We start from the raw sequence: 25,676 nt of genomic DNA, 5'->3' as shown, positions 1-25,676 counted from the left end.
AAGACTGTCTTTCTCTATATATATATATATTCTCTCTCTCTCTCTCTCTCTCTATATATATATATATATATATATATATATATATATATATATTCCTATTCTAACATAATCTTTACTCCATGTCTTTGAGTACATATACAAACCTATGATATATATATATATATATATATATATATATATATATATTATATATGCAAGCAAAGCTCACCCTTCAGAAGCACACTGATGTAAGTAGCATCCTATTAATGCATACTTACATACATATATGCATACACTTGCAAACACACATACATACACGTAACTCAAAGTCATCAATCTCTCTCTTTCTCTCTCCCTCTCTCTCTCTCTCTCTCTCTTTCTCTCTCACTCTTTCGCTCTCTCTCTCTCTTTCTCTCTCTCTCATACACACACACACACACACACACACGCATACACACACACACACACACACACACACACACACACATATACACAACATGCTTTATGCCTTTCTGCCCTGAGTGGCTTCTCCCCTCAGCAATTATCATCCATCACTTCAATGACTCCATCTGCACCTCCTGTATTGATTAGAAGGTTATAAATTTATTGTTCCTTTTCCATTTTTTTCAAAACTTTCCCCTGTGGTCTATAAATAATGAATTATTCCATTAGTAAAGTAACTTTTATGCAGAGTTTGTCAGGCTGTGTTTTTTTTTTGCAGCACTCCATGACCACCATGAGCTGAGACAGGTAGGGTACTCAGCAACTGACACTGTGAAACCTCTCCTCCTATGTCCCCAGCTGTTTCCATTAGAGTCTCAGAGATTATGTATGTGGCTATTGGAAACAGATTTGTTTTGCTGAGATTATGTGTCTGTGTGTGGGTCTGTGCAGATGCCTCAGAGATCTGAGGGGTCAGACCCCTCGAGTTGGAGCTAGTGGTGGCTTTCAGTGTCCATAACATGGACATTAGAACCAAACTGATCGTCTGTAAGAACAGTATGCATTTCTAACTGGTGAGCTATCCCTTCAGCCCCTCTGCGCATGTCTTAAAGGATTATTTCTCTGTACTTAAAGTAGGTTTTGAAAACGTTACATTGAACATGCTCGGATCAGGTGGGACTCTTCAGAACATTTCAGATCATTTGCTCTGAGTCAGGCAGTATTTTCAAAACAATTTTGGCCAAGTAACCTTATTTTTGCATTGAAAGATTGTGTCTCTAAGGGAAGTGTCTCATAAGATATGCTTGAGGAATGAGTGTTAACGTTGAGCACACACTGTCCTTTTGGAAACTGCTTTACAGTTTTACCTGTTGAGAAGTTCAAAATTTGCTTCAGCACATTTCCATGACATTAGCATTTCTTTAGGTTTTCAGTGAAAAAGAAAAGATAAAATCTACCCTAGGCCCAGAATAAATAAATTTTATGGTAGTGTATGTTAATATAACTTCCTGTAAAACAGGTCTTTGAAAATCAACCCCTAATCTTTGTAAGGAAGACAGTATAATCATACTTTGACCAGGTATTTCTTTAATTGGAATGTGGGAGTTATGTGCATAATCATTGCATATATTATGCACCAACACAAAGGCAAGACAAAGTCATGGAGAAAGGAGGGAAAGGAGGAGGAGGGGAAGGGCAGAGAGGGCAAGCCGGAGAGATTCAGTTTACTTTATAGACACAGCACTGGTACAGAGCCACAGGGCAAGACGGAGCAGAAATACCTGCCTCCAATGTCAGGTTCTTTATGTAACTTCCTTGTGCAAAGTGGACTACAAATAGCCTTGGGCTCTCAAGGCTCTCCACATGACTTCTGATGCCATTTGGGCAGTTAGGCTGTCATAATACAGTATGACATGGTGGTCAGATACAAATGAGCACATTTGGAGATTATAAACAGTTCTTTCCTACCATTTTTTTTGTAAGCCAGAAGAGAATGCAGAGGTGAAGACCACATTGTCAAGGGCTTCAGGAGAGTGTCGACGCTCCACTTGCAGATGTGGGGCATTTACTTTGTGTATGAAAGAGGGAATTTTGTTGCAAATATCAATTTTCTAGGAAATCCAAGGTTCTTGTGGATTTGAAGTGCTGCCTCTCCTCTTGCTCCTTAGGAGCCTGTCCATACTCCCCATTCAAATCCTCAGGGTTCTTGGACTCAGCTCTCTCTACTGTTAGGATTTTCAGGTTTTAAACTTAGTTCTTTGAGAATTCCATTCAAGTATGTGATGTACTTTAGTTATGTCTTCCCCTTAGTCTTCCTTCTAGATTCCATTTTCCCATACAGTACCTTCTCAATTTCCTGCCCTCCTCTTGTTCATTCACTAATTTCCTTATGTTTATAACAATGTGATTATAATTAGTGCTTATGGTATGAATACAAATGTAGGATCACCCACTTGATCCTGGACAACCAACCAGGTACAACCCTAAAGAAAACTGACCTTTCTTCTTCTAGCCACCATCAACTACCAATAATTCATTAGTCCAATGTGGGAGCTTGGGAGCTGCTCCCCTATCCATACTGGAATTTTGGTTAGCTTGATCATTTACAAATCTTAACCAGGTAGCCAAAGCTGTGGCATGTTCAAGAGTGCAGTTGCTTCCTCCCTTTGTCAGAAGGCGCTATACCTTGGCAGTCTTCTCTGTTCTTGGCTGTTAGAATGTGTCTGCCCTTCTTCCCTTCGTCCCTGGGCTCTTCTTTTAAGCTCTGCACTTTGAGCAATTGTGGGTCTTCCTATTAGTCCCAATCCACTGCAAACAAAATATTCTCTGTTGAGTATTATATTCATTACTATTCTATTTCTCTGATAAAACACGATGACCAATGTAACTTGTAGGATGGAATTGATTTCAGCTTACAGTTTTAGATTCCATCGTGGCAGAGAATTATGGGAATAAGCACATTTGGGAAGTGGAGCAGCCAGCCGAGAGCTCACATTTTAAGCTATAAGCATGAAGCAGAGTGAATGAGCTAAGTGGGTGCTGTCAGTTAACTGCAAGGGAACTCAGATGTGCATACATTCTGGATCATGTTTTGTAAAATCTCCATTTAACATAAAGAGTGTTAACTCCTTGGAGGATGTTAACTTGTCTAGTGCCTTTTGCTGAGGTATCTAAGGACATCTGTCCTGAGACGCTGTTGTTCCTCTGGAGAAGGCTCTCAATGCATCTAATGTATAAATTGATGATTACAAGTCATATCTCACTTATCAATCTCCCTGATTCTCTTGTGTTCTCTCCTTGAAGGCCACAAAGCCAGTGTCACTATCTCATGAGAAAGTGTCTCCCCACAGATGGCCTTAACCAAGAACACGGGCTTCAGATAAGAGTTCCTGTTCTTAATCTGAAGATTACATTTATAGGGAGGGGGGAAAACTTTCTCAAGAACTTCTCAGTATCTTGATTTTGTCTCAGTATCTGGTTTCTTTTTAGGGGAAGGCTGTCTTGTCTTAGCTTCAGTTTCACTTAGAAAACAGGGTGAAGCAGGTGTCTCCTATTCACAATTCTTTTCTGATTTCTTCAGAATAAGATCATCCTGGACCCCATGACGTTCAGCGAGGCCAGGTTCCGGCCGTCCCTGGAAGAGAGACTGGAGAGCATCATCAGTGGGGCTGCCCTCATGGCGGATTCCTCCTGCACACGTGACGACCGCCGTGAGCGTATTGTGGCTGAATGCAATGCAGTTCGCCAGGCACTCCAGGACCTGCTAAGCGAGTACATGAATAACGTAAGTGCTGGGCTCCGGGCCCTTCTCATCTCAATGGTTTGAGCTCGGTGCTCTTGTGATGAAATCAGGCATAGGAGGAATTGAGGACTGGAAAAGAGTAAGGTTTCACCAAAGGACCACTTGGGGGAAACCTGAGCTCTGACACTGCATGTTCGAGATGGATGAATTGAGTGGAGTGTAAAATCTCAAAAGATCTGTGGTTTACTTGAGTTGTGTCATCTTGGTCATTTTTATGGTTGCAATTTGACTGAAGTAGGAGTTCAGTTGGTGAAGGTGGATGATTGATGGAAGCAAGGGAGGCTGTGCCAACTGGTCCTTTACAAAGTGCATTTTCAAAGCTAAGAATAGCAATAGATGCTAATCTTCAACTCTGAAAGGCATTTATAAGCACAGCAAGTTTAAAAGTGCTCCTGCAGGTCTAATAAAGTGGGAAAGTTCTAACTGCCTGCAAACTTGGAGGAATTTATTAGACCTATTCTACAAGTAGGAATTCTAATGAGTGAATTTTCAAGTGTCATTGCAGTTTCATTGTGGATGACACAGACAACAATCATTCTCTCTGTGTCATATAAATTGTTACTCTGTGTGTGTGTGTGTGTGTGTGTGTGTGTGTGTGTGTGTGTGTGCCTGTAAAATGCAAGGTGATTGAATCTATATTCTTTGCTTTGAAAGGCACTGGACTGTAGTTGTATTCATATTGGTTTTGATAAGTGCCCAAAGTTTGTGTTTATAAGTGATCAGTGTTCTCCCTGTGTTGCATTCTCATCTTTGAGAGGATCCAGTACAAGTTGGAAAAAGCTGTCAGTAAATTTGGCACTTAGTTCATACTGTGTTGTCAGAATGGCCTTCATGGTCCTGCGGTACAGGGATGCTGAGAAACCTGTGCACATCTTTTGCATTACAATGCAACATCCCTAGGCAATGCTGAGACTGAGCATCCTCCCAGTACCTAGTGACTGACTTCTATCTGAAATAAACACATGCAGCTTAGTAAATCAGTAAATCAGCAGGGTAAATTTCAAACAAGAAGCCAGCATTGGCAGTGACAGTCTTTTCCCTGTCGTTTGAAAAACAAGAGGACACATGCTGGAAATAGACCAGAAACTAAACTGCCAGACTTTTTTTTTTTTTTTTTTTCCTTGAGCCACTGATATGACTCTGCAGGAGAAGGTGCTTGTAGCCACACCTAAAGTTCTGGATTAGATCTCCAGGTTTCAAATGGTGGAAAGGAGAGAACAGATTCTGAAAGCTGTTCTCTGACCTCCACATGTGTGCTATAGTATGTGTATGCCCTATTCCAAAGGAATAAAGAAATATAATTAAAAAAATCACTTCCCTTTCCATTAACCTACAGGTGGTTTGATTTTCAGAAGACTCGTTCATTTCAGTAGAGAATGGAATGTGGATATCTACTTAGACATTTGTGAGGACATGTCTATAGGACCGTGAGTGAGCAGCGCATGCTGAGATCTGGCTACATGGATGTTATGTAGAATACAGCTAGAGATGTTGGGGACCAAGGGCTCTCCCAGCCTAAGCAAATCTTTTGTGTGCCAGACTTATGAAAAAGGAATGCTCACAGAATCTGGAGATTGCTGTATTCGTGCTTACCTTCAACAGAATCTTGGCAGGGCGGGTGTGCTGTTGACGTGTATGCAGACTTCTGCTTTATCTTAAGGCACACTAGGATTCCCATCAATGAACAGTTATTACCAAAAGAGGCGCAGAAAGTAACAAAAGTAATGATGGTTGACAACTTATTATAAACAAATCAGAATAGACTTTGTTCCTGTGAATAGAAGCCATGGGCTATGGTAAGAAAAGATGAGACACGTGAAATGTGATGTGTGATTTTCATTTGCTGTCTAGAATACTATCAAATCAGGTGGATTACTTTTTGTTTATTTTGTTTATTTCTTTGTTTTGGGTGTGCATGCATGTGTGCACGTGTGTTTAATTTCCGTGTAAGTCCATACAGAACAGCAGAGGTTGGTGCATGTATGAACTACAGTTTCTTGTAGTTTGGTGAGAATCTTGTGATACAGAAATGGTTTGTTCTTTCTGCTTTCTACTTTCATATAGTGGCAGAATACATAGAAGGCTGTAATTTTCAAATTCCCAACCATACAAATCCTGATCCCATCAAAGACTGACACAAAATATATTCCATTTTTGTCCTTATCCAAACCATATGCTGTTATGTTGAGCTTCCCACTAGTGACGTAAGGGTGGAGCTGGATGCAGCCATGCCACCAGGGTTCTTATGAACTGCATTTATTTCTACTTCTATGAAATCAATGTGCTTATTATGATATAGCACATATTAATTTAAAGATAATGGTAACTATCCCAGGCTTGTCTTAAGCGTCTGTGGCTGTAAACGCTGACTCAGCCCATCATTCCTAAACAGTTTTTTTTCTCACCCCATTCTGTAAGCTGTGGGAGTAAATGCATTAATTATCACATGCATATTTTTGTGCGAATGTATTAATAACATTAAGATGAGAAAATCATGAACCCAAATAATTAGAGATTGAAATCTTGGGATAACAGTCATTTTTGAATTCCAGAAATAACCTACTTGTAGTACCCCATTGGCATCCAAAACAACCCAAAGGTGCCAGACTTACCAAGTGATATGGAATGCAGATGGAGACTGCAGAGGCCCACTGGGCACAAACTGATAGGAAGGCCAGTCTTCCTGGGGGATGGGTTGTACTTTGTACATGTAGGTATTGTTGAGCTCAGAAGGAGCTCAGAAGCAGATTGTTTGCTAGATACGGCTATACATGTACGTGTTTAATTAATCTGTATGCCTGTGATTTGAAAATGCCACAGAAATTGTGCACTTTTAAAAGATACTGATAAGAAGACGACACCAGAGACTAAAACTGGAATCTTAAAGCAGGAAGGGGTAGGAAAGAAAAGGGGTTTTCAATGGCCCTAAGAAAGTTCTCAGTTAGCAAGGTCTTGTGTTGTTCTATTTAGCTTCAGAACCATCCTCAAGTGAAAGTGTTCTTTAAAACTTCCAACACTGGTAGATTGCCATTATAGTACACATTGGGTCTAATGAATAGAGGCTCTTTCTCAAAAAAGAGGTATGGTCTGAACATGTAAGTTGGTATTGCTGCTGTCCATGTTATTGGTATAAATAATTCCAAATTATAAGGAGCCCATAAACTGTCCAATGGAAACTGTTTTATGCACTTTAGTTTAAGAGCATTAAACTTTCTTTATTAAGATATTAAAATTAAATTCAAATATCTACTAAAGTTAGCTTATGTGCCAGAGGGAAAATGGGAACTTCGTGATAGAATACAATAGAACATGGTATTTTACAGAGAAGATTTTTATAATGGGTTGACATATTCATTCAACAAACGTATAAATGCCTCCTTTGTGCTCGCTAGGTATCACATTAGGAAAGCAGGTGTGAACAGAGCAAAGCTCTCTGCTTTCCCAGGGCTTGTGCTCCAGAGAGAGATGATGGACAGCCTAACTGTGAGTGCTTTGAGCATGAGTTATTTCAGGTAACGATGAGCCCAGAGTCAAGACAGAAAACCCAATGAAAGAGGAGGAAGGGAGTGCTATTGAGTCCGAAAGACACAGGCACATGAAAGGATGACAGATCAAAGACCTTCTCGAGTAAGGGAACCGAAGCCATACGAGCCAAGGGCCTTGCTTATGAGCAGGTATCTAGTATACCAGGATGTTTATGAGGGCCTTATGCATCATTGCAGAGGACTTGGCTGCCATCTTAATGGGATGAGAGATCATCTGAGAGAGGAGAGTGGAGAGTCAGGAATCAAGAACAGGCTGTAATGGTCTAATAATAAGTTAAATGGAAGAAAGGTCAATTAAAGCTGGATTCTATAATAATCTATGTTAACATGGTCTCCTTAGAGGATAAGAGTAGAGGTGGACTAAAGTGTCCACATTCTGACTGTAATTTTAATAAAAAAAATCACATGAAATATAGCAGTTATTCATGTCTGCTGAATAAATATAAAATAGATATCGGACATCATGAACAACATTTACAGACATGCCAGAAAATGTTGTTTGATTTAAATTGCACTGAGAAATCTTATTCAACTCCAATATAGTAGCAATTTGTAAATAGCTCACTTGGCTGCTGTGCCTGCATACTTTGATAGACAGAGGGTATTTCAATGGGTGGTTAAGTAGAAAAATTATGCTTCAGAAATCTGTCACCAAAAATGCCTCTAAGTATGCTTTTGATTCTTATATAGGTCTGAAAAAGTAGGTTCTGGGTCCTAAGTAAGTACTCAACTACAATTCAGAACCATAAGAAAAGTTTAATCCTTATTCTAGGTACTAAAACGGTAATCGTGCAACACTGAGAGGCAGTGAGCTGTTTTCTTCTTCATGCACATCCACTGATGAGCCTTGGTGAGAATATGGAATGTCATGTGCCTGGACCATGTGTACTGTGGTGCCGTCCGACCTGGTTGAATTCTATATGCATACACTCTGTGAATAGCTCTAAGTCCTTTATTGTTTATGGGTGTATGTGTGTGAATATGTACACATGAGTGCAAGTGCCTATAGAAGTCAGAAGAAGGCTTTGGGTCACCCAAAGCTGGGATGAGAGATGGTGGGGAGCCACCCACTCTGAGTGCTGAGAAGTGAACTTGAATCTGCAAGAGTGGCAAGCCCTATTATCCATCAAGCCATCTCTCCAGCCCCTCATCATGTTTCATGTACATTAAAGGATGGGACTAGGGAGATAAATAGGTAGGTATAGTGCTTGCTGTGGAAGGAGTGGGACCTGAGTTCTATCCCAGTACTCATGTAAAAGCCAGGTATGCCAACATGTGCCTATCATCCTTCCTCAATAGGGATAAACACAGCTAGATCCTCAGGGATCGATACCATTTAATATAGCCAAACTGAAGGAAGGTATCCCAAATTCAACCTCTAGTCTTCACATGTGCCTGCCAAAACACAGTAACACATGCATGTCACACACACACACACACACACACACACACGCACACGCACACGCACATGCACACGCACACGCACATAGGTGAACATGAACACTCACACGCTCATACAATTAGGGAAATCTGCACAGCAAAGCAAATATTCATTTGACTTGAGGGCATTGGAGGTCTCTGCTGTGTTAACTTATAGCAGGGTGCATTTTATTTGTATTTCTTAAAATAAAATTATATATGAAATAAATGAATCCATGGCTTTTCATCCCCTTTGGGTCCTTTCAGTAGGTCCCTGCCCTTAATTTACCAACTGCTACTGAAAGTGTGGTAATTAGAGAACACAGTAATGCACTGTTGTGGGGTCAAATATAAATATCTAAGTCTCTGCAATATCAATGTCCCATCCTTAGCTTCACAAGAGAATGTAACTGGATATATCAGTAGCTGTGAAAAAAATCCACGCTGAATGGGAAGTTATGGGAAAATAGTGTTTATTCGTTTGTTTTGTCTTTAGCATATAGCTCCAGGAGAGGAGCAGTCCTTCTTGGTAGAAAGGGAGTGACAATTCTGGAAGCAGAGAGATCACATTTCATGCACACACAGGAAGCAGGGGAAGAAAAAATGAGACCACTCTTTAAAACTGAAAAGCCCTTACTTCCTTAGGGATAGACTTTCTCCAGCAAGGCTCCTTCCTCTGAAGATTCGAGAACTTCCCCCAAACAATGAAGTAGAGAGGTAGTGTTACTCATAGGTGAATCTAGGGGAGATTTCTCATTCAAACCATCACAGGGAGCTTCTTCAAGGATCCACTTATGAGGGTTCTGAGGATGCAGTAAGATCCATTTAGGTCATTTACAGCCTTATCCTCAGGTCCAACCACAGCCACATTTAAACAAACTCTTCCTTGCTGTTTAATTTATTCAATTTCACATCTTCATACAAGCAAGTCTGATATGTTAGTGTATTTCCTCCTAGACCCCACCCTTCCGATTCTTGTCCCTCTTTCCCCCATCACTCCCTTTTGTCACCTTGACAGCTCCACATCTTGTTCATCATTTACAAACATGTATTTTTATATATCTGTAGAAAACCTTCTTCCTCCAAGTCATATGACATAAAAATGAGGTGATATTCAGGACCTCGGAAAACAGTGGCCTTTCTATTGTTCTTACTGCGTTTTGCTTTTTGTAGTATGATAAGCATATACAATCATTGTTAATAAAACATATGATGCAAAACTTGTAATCTTATTTCTTATACACAATTACTTTTAAAAGTTGGGTGTGTGCCTTTAAAATGCTTATAAACTTTCAAAACCAGACTATGTGTCTAATACACACAAGCTTGTTATGACTTGATTTTTTTAAAAAAAAATGGTTGTCCTGTAAATGGTATTTTGTAATCTATTTTCTTTACTCATTATTTTGTTAATAATTTTCCATTCTAATAAATATTCTCTAAACAAAGGCTTCCTGACTGCATAGTATTTTGTTATGTGACTATATCATAATCGACTTTGAAGAAATTTTCTTTGAGAATACTGATTATACAGATGGGTATTGAAAGAGACAAATATAGAAACCTCCTTGTCTAGGCAGTGCAGTGTGATTTAAAATCAAGCTATGACTAAGTAAAAGATTCAGGAAAGTTATGAGTACAGATGTGAAGTTTAGATGAATTTTAGACTCCTGGTAAGTTTTAGGGCATGAAACATTTGCACATAAACAAAATGTAATTTCCTCTGAAAGCTTGTATTGGCCTTGAATTTAAGGCTATAGTCATGCCTGACCCTTAGAATGAACATCTAAGTTAAAGGTGGATGCAGTAGCTGCATGCATCTGTTACACCGACGACTCAGAAGTCCGAGGTCTGAGGGTTTTCTGTTCAAGGGAACTTGGTCAGCCCATGGAAAGAAATCCCAAAGGCAAATAAATAAGTTCATAACAATAAATCTCCCTTGCAATTACCTTGTGTGTATTTTTTGTGTGTGTTTTTTAACTGGGTGGGTTTATTTTTATTTTATCTGAAAAACAAGCAGGTTTCTAGGAGATACAGGGTTATGTATCTCCATACAGCTAAAAGTGTCCAAAGGCCTAATGAGTAAGCCCAGTGCCAGGGTGGAATTCCTCTCCAATCCCTTGAATGCACAGGTAGATATCCAGGAGTGCAAGGAGACTGAAGTGCAAGAAGTTTTGAGTGATAAACTGGACATGGACCTGTGCTGTTGTTTTAACCAATGCTCAGGTTTCAAATGGGGCATTCAGGCAAAGAATAAGACACAAAATCTGGGGGGCGGGGGGGTGCTGCTGGATGGGTCTAACCCAGGCCATTAGAAGGAAGCCTTGGTTCTCAGGTAGATATGGCATTGGGATATGACCCAACAAAATAAAATTTAATTTAAAAAAATAAAAAGAAGAAGAGATAGTATCTAATCTATTAAAGAGAAAGATAGAAAATATCACTCCTTGAAGAACTTAACATAAACCACTGGCCATTTATTTTCAGAGCCCAAAACTGAATAATCACAGCATGCCAAGTTTTAGCCAGAATTTACTCTGAGGCTCTTCTGGTGTACTAATCAGAATATCTTGGAGAAGACAATACCTTTGTGGCCAGAGGCCCTTGTCTCATTTTTTTTTCATACTTTACTTTTAGAAAGTTCAGGTTCATTTTAATTTTTTGTTCTTTGATAATTTCATACCTGTGTACAATGAAATATATATCATATACAATCCCCATTCCCTCCCCCAAACCCCCATATATCCAACACGTCATCTCTTTCTCATAATTTCATGTAATTTTTTTAAATATCTTCCTAATTCCAGTAGTACTGCATATATGTAAATGAGAGTGGAGCCATCCACTGGAATAGAGTTACCCGATCAGTGGCTATGTCCCCAAGTCCACAAAGAACAATGCTATTCCCTCCCTCCGCAGCCATCAATTGCCAATAGCAAGGAACCCATTTGAAATCTGTCTCAAAGTATTTATAAAATTGAAGTTACAGCAAACTTAGTTTAGATCGTCGAACCATTAGAACTCAATTCATGGAAGCGATCATAACTTAAAATTGACCTAAATGACTAATTGTAAGTTAAACCTCCAATGATTCTAATTACTAAATTGTGATCATAAAGTATTTTTAAAGAAAGTGAAGGGAGCATTTGGAAATCCGTGGCAGGTCAGACTCTCAAAGGCAGACATGGAATGCAAGATTATGAGTTGTGATCATGAAGAGAGTATGATATATGCTGGAGGTTCTTGGCAATGTTAAGCTTGTACCAATGAAGAGACGATGCAATGCAAAGTAACTGAGAGTAAGGCAGTCTCTGCCTTGCAGAGGGGTGATGCTTTAAGGAAGGTTTTAGGAAAATGAAACCAGCAACCCCAAGCTTCAATATTACTCAACTCACTGTGGCTTTTTTAAGGAGCTCTTCCTGCACACAGAAAGAAAACAGTATCAACTAAAACTGTGAAAATAAAAATTATCCCAACAGCAAAACTTCTCAGTATTGTAGCCAGTTTCTTTTCTGAAAAAAAAAAAAATCAATCTCTCAGAGAGTCCTTGAAAGCTAGTCTGAGTCATACAAGGTCAATCAATATGAAGAGGAAGAGCCCAAATCATCATGGGGTAATCAGGGATTGTCTTTAGTTTCGTAAATGAACAGGGTTTGCTGACAGCCAGGCCTGCCAAGTCATCAGATTGGTCATCATAGCTAAGGCAGCTGGGACAGCCCCATCTATCAATTGATCTTCTCAGGGGACCCTTTACATCAGCAAACTGTCAGAGAGATTAGAATGCTGTATTCTTTTATCAACCATATGATAAGCCTTTCTTCCAGGTCTTCAAAGCACACTGCATGCCTGGGACTGGAGTTCTCACTCCCCAATATGTTGTTCCAGAGATAAGCTTTGAAGCTTTCTTTGTTTAGGCCTGACACTGCCTTGGTCCCACAATGAAACATATCACTCTTGATTCAAGTAGGATATAATTGCACTCTTAAAAATTATTTCATTGGTGATAATGTATCTTTGTCCAGGGACACAAACTCTTTCAGAGACTTTGTATGTATTATCACCTTTGATTGCAATGTTCTTTCTAAAACCTGGTGAAGAGGACTTTGCCTCTGAAATTTAGCTTAAATATGTTCTCTTGATTGCTTTAGCATACTTAATTTGGTAGTTATATCTGCCATATTCCAATGATATCACCTCTGTGATTGGTTATCTTGCATTCCACTGTTGGAATTTAAACTCTCATGAAGGGAAGCCAGATATAGTGAAGAATTCCCAGAATTGAGAACACCATGAACTATGGTCTTATTGACTAACTCCATGGGAAACCCTCTTTCTAAGGAAAGGGACTCAAGAAGAGATTAGAGTGTTCTGTTACTTTCACTTCAAATTAATCAAAAGGAGGAGACACACACAGAAAAAAAAATGTCATGCACATTTGCAGTATTCAAATGTTGAACTCAATAATCAGGGATCTATAGGTTCTATCTAATTTTATAGTTTTGATCCCTACAAATGAGATGGACACACGAATCCACTGAGAAATGTGCTTTCATCCATATCAGAACTTCTTATGCACAAATAAGTTCTCTGCATTTCATCTTGTAGCAGACATTAATTACTTCCTTGCGTCTCTTTGCCCTGTTTCTCCTATGATGCAATATCTCTTCTTTATATTTTCTTCAGGATTTTTAAATAATCACCAACCATTTTCATGAAGCCCCTGCTTCTGATTTCAGGTCACTTAGATGAAAAATGAGCAACCAGCTATCTGCTGACAAATCAGTGGTGCATGATCCCTGACCTCATGTGACCAGATACAGTTGAATTTGTAGCTCAGGTCTTCTGGCCCTGTCACTGTCACACTTTGATTCTTTGCCCTGATTCCTGTTTTATATATTAACAGAGCTAGATACAGCATTGGGCTTTCATGGTCTTTGCCTATTAAATGTTCCACATGGTGTACTGACTACCTTGTCTGCTATACTTCTTCCGTTCTCTCAAAGTCAGTGGATTATATACTGTTCTTTTATAAGAATACAGGTATCAGAACAGAGAGAGCCTAGGGGGAGTCCAGGGGGAAAGCAAACATCAGAGCCCAGTGGGACAGACATCTGAGCTCCTCACAGGGAGCCTCTGTTGTCAAGAGGAAGGTGTGAAAGGCTAGAGAATTGAATCTGGCGTCTTTATGAGAGTAAAAGCTCCAGTGGTTCAATCACTATGTAGTATCTATCCACTTTGTAGGGATATCAGGGACCATATCCATAACAACATTTACATGCCAACTTTCCCATAATTCCCAATGTTCAGTTCAATGTCTCTGTATTCAGCTAGGCATTTCTTTCCAAAAGCCTGATGTCTATCTTTTCTGAAGAGACATCTTTAGTTCCTAGAAATTTGAAATAGAAGAGATTATGGACTCTCTTTCGGTATACCCTTCTTTCTTGGTGAGTGTGTATAATTTATATTAATCGATGAATAATTGTGTAACTTCATAGGATATAGTATCATGATTTAGTTTGTGTACACATTATGACAGACTAAAACAAGCTAGGAAATACACATCTGTTATCTTCTTGATAAGGACATTTAAAAATGTCACCTCTGGGCAATTTTGAAGTATACACTACATTATTACTGACTGTAGTCACCATGCTATGTATCAAACTAAAACTATTTCCTTATGTATAACTGAAGTTTTGTGGTCTATTTTCCCATTTTAGCCTCTAGAAGCCTGAGGCTAGTCTTATCAAATGGATGTTTTACATCTAATGTAAGACAACGTGTGTGGGGGAGAAGGTTGAATTAGGGTAGCTCTACTACCTCCTTTGAGACAGGGTCTCATTTTGTAGCCCAGGGTGATCTTGAACTTAGGACAGTCCTCTTGCCTCAGCCTCCCAAGAGCAGCTGTGTGTCTCCTGCCTGATAATAGTAACATTTTAAAAAAATAATGTGGCACCTCACATGAATACTGAGCCTAAAAGTATCACATGACCTGCCTCCCCCCCCCCCCCGTATTCTTCTGTATATGTATCCAAAGGAATGGAAAGGGGTGTGTTAAGAGGATTTCTGCATGCTATATTTATGACAACACTGTTCACAATTGCCAAAACAAGAGTTCACCAACCCACAAATAAAGGAAAATTGGATATATGCACAGTGGAGTACAATATAGCCATAAAGAAGAAAATCTTCTCCTTTATAACAGCCAAGCTATACCTGAAATTTTAGTTGCCTTTTGGAAAATAGATCAACCGTCATCTTTTAACATTTTCATTTTTCTCTTTCCTGGAGAAGTGGCTGCTTCAAATCCCTGCATCTTTGACAGTTTTTAGTGTAAATTGACTTGTTCCAGCTTCCACACTTCTAGCTGGGGAATGCACTTTCTCAGTGCTCCTAAATGAGCTAGCACCTTTTCACTGATTTATGGCTTTCCAAATATTGAAGCTTTTTCTTCTGCTACCTATGCTTTTAAAAGAAAACTGGGTGCCTTTAAAAGAAAATTCCTCTACAGTCATCTTGATGGGGTTTGAGAAAATAGCAGTGATAAATACCTGGGCTGAGACTGCCGCCTTCAGCTGTGCCTTATTTATTTTAAAGATGAAGTGCAACGGCCCATCCAGTGTTCAATTCACAGACCTACAACTTGACCACAGAGAGGAGTTCAGTTAGCGTGGTCAGTATACAGTTTCATAATGAACATAGAAGTTGCACAGAGCATGTTAAAGCTGTTGTTTCCAACTCAAATAGTGGCCATGTCAGAAAGCTGGTCAAGTTGAGATTGTTCACATTATAATAAATAATTGTTCAGAAACATAGTTTCAGACACTCCTTTGTCTTATCTTCTGCTGAACCAGGGGCTGGTATGAGTGTCTTCAGTCCCATAGTTACAGAGAACTGAGCACTGTGGTTCTGTTTTCACTGCGATTTTAGTCTTTGCTGACTTGCAGTATCTCTCTCAACACATGTGGGGACTCAGGTTCTTACCCAAGAAATCACTCTCTTGTTTTCTCAAAGGTTGTTTTTAAGTAAGATAAACTTATCTTTTAATGTTACTGGATTTTCCCCATGACGCCATTCTCTCTATATAACCCTCTCTAACCAATTATTATGTAATTCATTAATGTATATAATTGTATAAGACAATCACTTCCATTATGACATGTTCATGTGTTTTCTTATGTTTAATTACTTGGTATCTGTGGACGCATGTGCCTGCCACATGTGTATGAGGTTGGAAGCCTTTGCAGTTGCTGGGGTTTCTCCTTCCGTGATGTGGGTCCCAGAGATTGAACTTGGCTTGTCAAGCTCATCACCAAGTGTTCTACCTGCTGGGCCATCTCCATGGCCCTTCACCATAGTTTCACACATATGCACAGTGGTCTCTTAGCACAGAGCTCAGCTTCATCTGCTCCTTTCCTCTTAACATCCCTGCTTCTACTTTTTGCTGGGTGCCAATTGCACATATGCTAGAAAATATGTGCTTCTTAAGGTTCTTAGTCTGGCTAATGCTAGCTGATATGGTGATCTCCAGTTTCTTCCATTTTCCTGAAGATGACACCATAGTGTTCTTCTCTGTGGCTGAGAAATACTCCATTATGTGAAGAGCATGTCCATATTCTCTTTCATCTTTCTTCCAGATACACGCATTTACCTTTGCCATTCCTAAAACTTTATCAAGCATATTGCCTACTGTTTAATGTATGAACAAACAGATTACAATAACTGTTCATCTATAAACCAATGTGCAAATATCAAAACTGAGATGAGACAAATATGTAGATCATTTAACATACAGCACAATCAGATGGAAGGCTCCAGTGATATATTACTAACATCATGAATAGCAGTGGGACACTTCATTAAATTTCTCCTGCCAAATTAATGTATCCATAAAATAATTCTCATTAATCCAAATATTATTTACTAGAAAAATCTTATATATTTTGGGACATCCGTATATTGAAAGGATAAGAACATAATTGATACCTTTGCCTTGTCTGATTTAGCTCTATTTCTCCAATTATCTAGGTGTAACCAGGCTTTCCTGGGGATGAACAAAGTTCAGGCATGAGCCCTATTTCCCATCCTCACTCCCACATAACTTCTTCCCAAGTGCTCCTGCTACTTATTAAATACAATATTTGTTTTTCACGTAAAATGAAAACCACTCAAAACTCATGAAATCTTACTTTGAAAAATAAATGTTTTTTACATGAAATTCTGCCTAATATTTTTATCTGTAGTGCTCAGATCATTAATATAAATGGATTGTGAAGCATAAATCCTTTCAATTTTGATGTAATGGATCTGAAGGTGCTGGTTAAACAAAGAACTTAGGCTCTTGGCAAATTATCTAGTCCACCTGTTCTGGAAAACCCAGGTGACTGCAAAATCTGACCCCTGGCTATTGCTTTTATATATTGGCTGGATAAAATCTACCAGAGAAAGTAGAATGGATTTGACTGAGTCCCCATGCTGCGTTTCTAGGAAGCCCTGCTTCTCTCCCATAGCTGTGCATTCTTTCCCTGGTGATAAGCCAACAACAATAGTCTGATTACAATACTGCTAAAACTTTTCCCCTATCTTGTGTTTACCATTTCCAGAGTGTATTGTGAGTTTTAGTTTCTTAGAATAATAGAAATATGGTATTTGGCAGAGCACAGAGGTTATGATGAAACATCTCCATAAAGCATTTTGACTGTTTTGTTCATGCGTGGTATTTTCTTCCTCCATAGTGACAGGACAATTGAGCCTTTTCTCACCCTGTAATGAACAATTGAATTATACCAACGCAGTTCAGCAGAACTAATGCTTACTTGCTGGGTAAATCAATCTGTTTGCTTTCTTTAACACAAAAGGGAAACAATCACAAAGTTAACAATTTTACTTTATAAATTCTTACAATAATAGAAATTAATCACTGAAGCCAGGACTGGGAATCTTTTGTTAACCTAATCCAATTTTATTGGAAAAAGGTATTAAAAATTATTGAGTGCTTAAGGGGTTATTCAAGGATACAAGAAGACAATGAATATTGTACAACTGAATGACTATTTTGTAGCTAAATATTATGAGTATCTGATTTCCAAATGTGGTATAAAAATATGTAACAAGGCCTCCAAGAGATAGGGACAAAATTATGGAGTTAGCACTTGACATATTTGGAAGATGCCTACTAGGAAACCAAGACATTAAAGTAGAAAACAAAGTCTATATAGAAGCCAAATCTAGAAGTGTACAGTGGTGTATCTAAAAACAAAATCAGTATCAGTTGTCAACAGAGAAATGCAAACCAAACGCATACTGAAATAAGATACTGCTCCGATTAAAATGATTATTATCAAATGATTAAAAAAAACACCCACATCAAAAATAAATGTTATAGAGTTGCAGAATACTTGGAGGGAATTCTTGCAGACTATGTAGAGTAATATAAATTATAAAAACTTACATGACAACTCCGAAATAAAACCCAAAATAGATCTATACAACAATCTACACTCACACCATAGGAAATCGTACGACTATGTATGAGAGGCACCGGAAAAAGTAATGTCTCATGAAGCCTATACACAGCAAGTTATGTAATCAACTGCTTACCAGAGGTATGTCAATCCCCCTCCATCTTTGTACTCAGTGGGAGGCTGCATGCCTCTAAAACTATATAGAATCCTGTCAGTTACTAGAGTATAGAATACACATGGAGGATATTAGATTATATGAAGCTTGAACTAGGCTTAAACAGACAAACGCTAAATGGTCTCCTCATATATAGAGTCTAAAATAGTTATTTGACAGCATTTGCAATCTGAATCTGGTTTTCCTCTAGGCTGAGAAGAATTAGGAGGGGTGATAATGAAGAGGGGTTAGGAAATTAGCCAAGTGTTAGAGTTAGATAGGGGAGTATATTCTGATATTTTATGATACAGTAGGGTAAACATAATTAACAGTAGCATATCATATGTTTCAAAATAGGTAGAAGTTTTTAAAATATATCTTCATCACAAAATAATCAAACTTTAGGGAGATGAATATGTAAATCACTCTGATTTGATTATTACCCAATGTGTACATAAATCAAAACATCATATTATTCCTTACGACTGTGTACAAATATTATGTCAGTCAAAAATAAATTAATTCAAAAATAAATAATGGAAGAATTATGGAGAAGGTATTTTGCATGGAAAGAATGTCATAAGATAAAATTTGTTATGTGCAGTCCTCTTGGTATGAGAATGAGCCAGTGGATTAGATAAAAGGATTTAAAGAAAGAAAAAAAATGAAAATTGGATGAAAAATATAAGTTTGGGTTTTTAGAAATCTATACGAGTAACAAACACATGCTTTACAGTGGAGAGATCCTTGGAAAGTACTTGCCAGGCAAGCATGAGGACCTAAGTGTATCCCTAGAGCAAATATAAAAAGGCTGGATTAGCTGGTGTGTCAGCTGGAGATGTAGAGCTATATCAAACCCTAGGTTCCCTGGCTAGTGTAGCCTACTTGATAAGTTACAGGCCTGTGAGGTATTTCTCTAAACAAGGTGGAGGTTGGCAAATTAGCTCAGTGAGTAAACGTACCCAAAGCACAGGACTTGAGTTCAGTTCCAGAACCCACATAGGTGACAAGGCAGAGACCATCTCTACAACACTGTCCTTTAAGCTCTATATGTGTGTCATAGCACAAACACACACACACACACACACACACACACACACACAAAACCCCATTCCACACACAAAATGATAACAATTTTTTATAAGCAAGATGGGAGGAATCTGTGGAAACACACCAGAATTTCATGAAAGATACAAAAACATCAACCCCAACCTTCACATACAGATGCGCTCACATCCAGTCCAGTGTTCATATAAACACACACACACACACACACACACACACACACACACACACCAAAATTAAGAGAAATATAATTAAAGCAGTGAAAAGAAAACACAACAGGTGATGAAGATTAAGCAGACAAATAGGTAACTTGATGACTGATTTGTTTTTAGAATAAGAAAAAAAAAAGTGGGGCCAGGCATGGTGGCCCATGCCTTTGATCCCAGCACTTGGGAGGCAGAGGCAGGCGGATTTCTGAGTTCGAGGACAGCCTGGTCTACAGAGTGAGTTCCAGGACAGCCATAGCTACACAGAGAAATGCTGTCTCNAAAAAAGGGGGGGGGGGAAAAAAAAGGAAGAAAGACACAAAGCAACAGAAATATCCTTTATTTATCAATCCATTATAAATGCCCAAACAACCAGAAAAAAAAAAAAAAAAAAAAAAAAAAAAAAAAAAAAAAAAAAAGAAAAGAAAAGAAAAAGAAAAAGAAAAAGAAAAAAAGGTGGAGGGTGGAACTAAAAACGTTGTGTTTACATCATTCTGAGCTATATTTGTTATTAAGTAGATACATTTCTAAGATGGAGCTGATAAAATTAATTAACAATGTTACTTTTCAAAACTAAAACCATCTAACAATGTATAAAATTTTCCTTGTGCTGAGCTTGATCACAGGTAACTCCTCCTATGAAAATATCTGTCTTCATTTGTTGCATAATGTATTCACGTAGATGAGATGCTGTGGATGTAGTATTAACAGTTGTCAGAAACTCTTGATAGTTAGTACATTGCAATTGGCTGGGGCTAGACTTCTGGGGAATCTTTCAGAGTCCATTTGGATAAGCTCCAAACTACTTACCAACATTGCTCTTCTTGGTGGTTACCCTTTCAAGAGTTCCCTTTTACAATGATGAGGTTAGGAAATTTCTTAGTCAGTAAAATGTTCATCATGCAATTGTGAAGTTCTGAGTTCAATTCAGAGAATCCGTGTAAAAAGCCATATGTGACAGGGTATACTCATAATCCCAGGACTGGAGAGCTGGAGAGAGGCAGATTCCCTTGAGGTACGCTGGCCAGTCCATTTATCCTAGTCGGCAAACCTCAGGTGCCGGAGAGAAAATGAAAGCATTGCCTTTCTTTTGGAAAAATATCCTAGATAAGAAGTATTTTTCTTTTCCTGGACTTAGGGGAGTTGCAGGAGTTATTTAACTTTCTTCTCTCAGGTGTAGTTCAGATGTGCTTTCTACAGTGAATGTTAGGAAAGAAAGGTGAGGGTTAGGTTTTGTAAGTCACAAAACACAATTTTAAAATGCCCCCGGACATGTCCTTAGATGGCAACCTTTCCAGTCTTCTGTGTCAAGTGCCATATAGCTGTTTAACATAAGTCAGGAATCAGTTCCATTATTTAATGATTTTAACATTATTTGATCATTTAGTTTCATTCTGTAGAAAACATCTTTCTAGATGTTACTGGGAATACTGTGTCAAATAAATGAATCACTATGTGACTTTGAATTAATTATTGGGCCTAGCAATGTCTTGAGACAATGTTCTATTCATTATTGCTAAACATAAAAGTTACAGTCAGAACATTGTAGTTATCTACAACATGATGGGGAATAAGGTATTATGTTGATTATGGTTAGTTTGATTCAGATGAAATTCACTATATTCTAACCTAAAAAGGAATTGTTACTTCTCACATGAAGAGATATGTCTGTCCATTTTCTAATCACCCTGAGGCCAACTTCATTAAGCTTAGACGATCAAGGTGGTTCCTGTGTTTTCAGACAAACCTGGTGGGAGCCAGCCTCCCTTCGATTGGTGGGAAGCATCACTGGGAGACATAGTCCAAGCAGGTACTGCTTTATAGCTCAACTTAGGATTTGCATCATCTCACAGTGGCAGCATGCATGGTTATGGGACAGAAAGGCCACTTTTCAGTACCCAGGAACCCTGCCATCTGAAGGCCCTTGAGCTCCCTCAGAAGCTCTTATGCCATCACAGTGGATCAGGGCTACACAATCTTAGTGACAGTTGGTGCTGATGCTGCCGCAAGATGAAAACCATGAGGCTGGGCTTGAAGGGTTCTTTGAAAGTTACCAGTTCTGTAATTGTATAGGTGTGCATCAGAGGGACTAAAATTGGCCATCATCCTGACAAAAGTTGTCTCTAATTCCAATTTTTCATCAGTTCACCATACACTCAGGTTCAGAAGCCTGAGGAGAAACTCTGAGCTCTAAGAAGAAAGTTCAGAGTGTGCATACCTCCATATTTCTCAGTCTTTGCTTATTGCGTTTTATGCTGTGAGCTTTTTGTTTGTTTATTTTAAATATGATCTCATTCTAAGACAGGCTGACCTGGAATTTGCTATATAATTCATGCAGGCTAGGAGCACATGATCCTCCTACTTCAATCTCTAAGAACTAGGACTATCTATGTGAGCCACCATGACCAGTTGTTTTAAAATATACTTTCTTTGAAATTTTATTTCTAATTACTTTTGTGACAGTGTGTACCTGTGGGTGGGTCCATGTGACAAAATTTTGCAAGAGGTGGTCAGGGAAAGAATGAAAAGGAGGGACACGCTTCCCTATATACAAGAATAAAACTTGGGTCACCTGCCTTGTGCAGGAAAAGGCTTTGCCTGCTGACACATCTCTCCAGGCCTACTCATTGGCTCTTAAACAAAACCAGTCTTATTTTTTAATTTAATTTTGAGAATTTCACACATATCTCTGGCTGAGTTGTAGGATCATACAAAGGAAAGCCAGCTTCCGGTAGCAACTAGGGTGATTCTTCCTTGGCATGGAGATAAGGTGGGTTGAGCCAACATCTTCTTCCCTGGGAAAAGAATCTACTATGGTCTCTGGTAGGTCTGCCTTTGCTTGACCTCAGAGCAGCAAGGCTTTCCATTTTGACTTTGTGTTGTGCACTTTGAGACAGGGTTCTACTGTAGACTCCCTGGAAGCCAAGTCCACTTGGCTGTGGGTGATAATAATCTCAGGCATGTTTTCTTTAAAGGGCATACCAGAAGTTATGCATTTTTCCAAGGTTGTCACCAGAACATCATTTTACTTTTCATAAGACACTCCTTATATGCTTCCATTCATCCATCTGTGGAAATAGATTCAAAAATGATTATTAAAGCACTAAATTATCCAATTCTATGTGTAAAATATACATTTCCCTACTGAAGGAAGAGGTAGGTGGGTCTTGAGAGACACTGTTAATAACTCCACTAGGTGCCATGGAGACTGGAAGCATGTCGCAGTAGATAACAGCCCTAGGACCTTTTGCAGAGGACCCAAATTCAGATCCCAGCATCCATATCAAATAGCTCACAATAGCTTGTAACTCCAGGTCCTAGAATTTGATGTGCTCCTCTGCCCTCCCTTCCCTATGCTGACATAGGCTTTCTATACACACACACAAACACCACACACACACACACACACAGAGAGAGAGAGAGAGAGAGAGAGAGAGAGAGAGAGAGAGAGAGAGAGAGGAATCTCTCCCTGTCTCAAACTCCTTGTGTTTTACTACACACTTAAACTTCTCAGCATGTATCATGTAGTTGATCACAGTAGACTCTAGAGGGCGAGATTTGATAGGCATCTGTGTGAGGTTGCTGACAATCTAATGATGGAAAGTGAGCTTAGCTTTAGTATACTAGGCCAAGAAGCCTAGGGATCATTCCAACCCAAGAGGTCCTGGAGTGAAGATACTGGACTGGGCGATACAGTGCACTGGAGTAGGAAGAGATGGAGGAAGAAAGGGGAAAGAGAGTATGGGGGTTGAGGAGGATGCAGGAAGAGAGAGGAAAGAGATGAGGGAGGGAGTGGAAAATAAAATAGAGGATTGGCAAAGTGTAAGAAGACTAAGAGAAGAAGAAGGAAGAAAAGGATGAGGAGAAAAGGAGTAAAAACCAAAAAAGAATTAGTGGGGGAAAGAGGAGAAGAAGGAAGAGGAGGAAGAATAAGAGAAAGATGACTCACTTCTACCGGCTCAGACTGCAAAGTATAAGCTCTGCCCTAATCTACCCTCTACTCTCTATTCTCAACATTCTTCCTCACTCTGAATAGTCAGTCCTTCATTACAGCTTCATAAAAGAGAAAAGGGGGTAGGGTAGAGGCCTGGAGGTCATGTGGTGTTCAGGGAAGTCATGTGGTGTTCAGGGAGGTCATGTGGTGTTCAGGGAAGTCATGTGGTGTTCAGGGAGGTCATGCGGTATTCAGGGAAGTCATGTGGTGTTCAGGGAAGTCATGTGGTGTTCAGGGATGAACCAATTCACTTGATAATTGAGGATGATTTTAGCCATAATTAAAAACCTTAGAGGTTGTGTCCACTTCTCAGCTGTTTGTGCTGAAGTACTTGTGTGGTTTTGTCGGTTAGGTATTGTTGTGGCTTGAATTGCTGGAAATGGGTGTAAATGGGTCAGTTGTTGAAGAAGACTGCATGTCTGGACACAGTTGATACGATGTGTATAGTATTAAAGTAATCCTCAATGTTAAATGGAAATAAAGTGTTGCTCACTGCTCACGTGTTTTAAAATCCTTCAAAGCTTGATAATTTGCACTAGATATAGTTTTATTAGGATAAGGGAAAGTCTGGCTGTCAAACATTCTGTGACAGCTTATTAAGTACCCTGTCTTATCCCTGTTGTCTTTAACATCTCATATTATATTCTGTGCTATGGGCATGAGGTCCCTGTTATCTCATAGACCAAGAGATAGTCTTTGTGTTGATTATAAGAGTATGCATGGGTTACCCTAAGATGGCGTACTTGTTTTTAGGGTCACTATTTTGGTAGATTTCGTTAGGTTTCTTTTTAAAGAATTATTTATTAATTTGAGGTGTATGTGTATCTGCACACATGCATGTCACACACAGACACATTGTATGCTTGTGTGTGACATGCATGCAGTGCCCAGAAATGCCAGAAGAGGGCATCATATCCCATAGACAGGGAGTTACAGGTAGTTGTGAGCCAACATGTGGATCCTTGGGGCTTAACCCAGGCCATCTCTAAGAGTATCAAGTACTCTTAATTTCGGAACCAACACTCCAACCCCTACTGTGTCCATTCTTTGGTACAACTGTAACTCCATGCCAGACTTCCATTTTCAAAAATTTCACATATACATATTTGATCAACTCACATTGGGATTTCTGTGTCTTATTATCTTAGATCATTATAGCCTCTTTGCCTATTTTATAGGGCCTGTGGTTTATGTATCAGCCTTATTCCCACCAGTACATTACGTTTTACCAAGCAACCTCTGTGTGAATCAGGTGGACTCTGCCCTTGCATCAAAGATTTATGGGTCTGACTGAAAGAGAGGCAGAACTAGTATTTGTTATCTATTTATGGTCTGCCATGAATGTCACATGTTGTCACCATCAAGTTTCCTAACAGCACTGTTAAGATGGGGGTTTAGCTGCATTTTCTAAATGATAAGATTGAATGTGAGTTTAAACCACCCTCCAAGAGTAAACAGAGAGTGGTGGAATTAAATTCCAGGGTTTTGGGTTACTAATACCCAAGTCTTTATATGGTTCCATCACATCTATTCTTATAGTGGTGTTTAAAACACTGTTTCCCCTCCTCCCTTTGTCTATTTTTTTTTTTTTTTGAGTTTACACAATACAGAGGTTGTTGGCTAATTGGGAAAGCTGTGTCATCCCTAGAAGACACTGAGCATGTGAAACGTAAAGGTTAGTAACAAGGTAGGAATAACATTTAAAGAAACCACAAGGGAAAGTAGAAATCCCATCCCAGTGGCAAATAAGAGACTGGATTTTAAGTTTGTGACATGTACCTAAACTGATTTAGCAATGTTGCTTGCTTTGTAATATTTGACTTTAAAAGATATACCTAAAATCAAAACCTTAGAACATTTTGAACGGTTTTGCATGTGTTACAGGAAAAGATATTTATAAAAAGTTATATTTTCTAACGTTAGATGAGGTTTTAATCAACAATAAAATTTAAGAAAAGAAAACAATGAAAATAAATCAAATTTTGATAAATATAAAAACAAAAATGAAGGATAAAGAGACTTTTTTTTAATGAGCTCCGTTTTGTTTTGTTTTATTATTTTCTTTATTTACATTACAAATGCTATCCCGAAAGTTCCCTATAACC

The 25,676-nt window shown here is 38.8% G+C and overlaps 1 protein-coding gene across 2 annotated transcripts in view; it reads left to right on the top strand.

Moving 5' to 3' along the window:
• Ctnna2 (catenin alpha 2) overlaps window positions 1-25,676 on the top strand; it is a 1,093,074-nt gene that overhangs the window by 363,541 nt on the left and 703,857 nt on the right. For both annotated transcript variants that reach the window (XM_021190430.1, XM_021190425.1), the window contains exon 8: window positions 3,503-3,706. In XM_021190430.1, coding sequence (XP_021046089.1) covers window positions 3,503-3,706 — 204 coding nt within the window. The remainder of the gene's footprint in view (window positions 1-3,502; window positions 3,707-25,676) is intronic.

This window comes from Mus pahari, chromosome 2 (genome assembly GCF_900095145.1).
Source record: "Mus pahari chromosome 2, PAHARI_EIJ_v1.1, whole genome shotgun sequence".
NCBI lineage: Eukaryota > Metazoa > Chordata > Mammalia > Rodentia > Muridae > Mus > Mus pahari.
The sequence above is the reverse complement of the archived record's forward strand: the minus strand, read 5'-3'. Positions and strand labels throughout refer to the sequence as shown.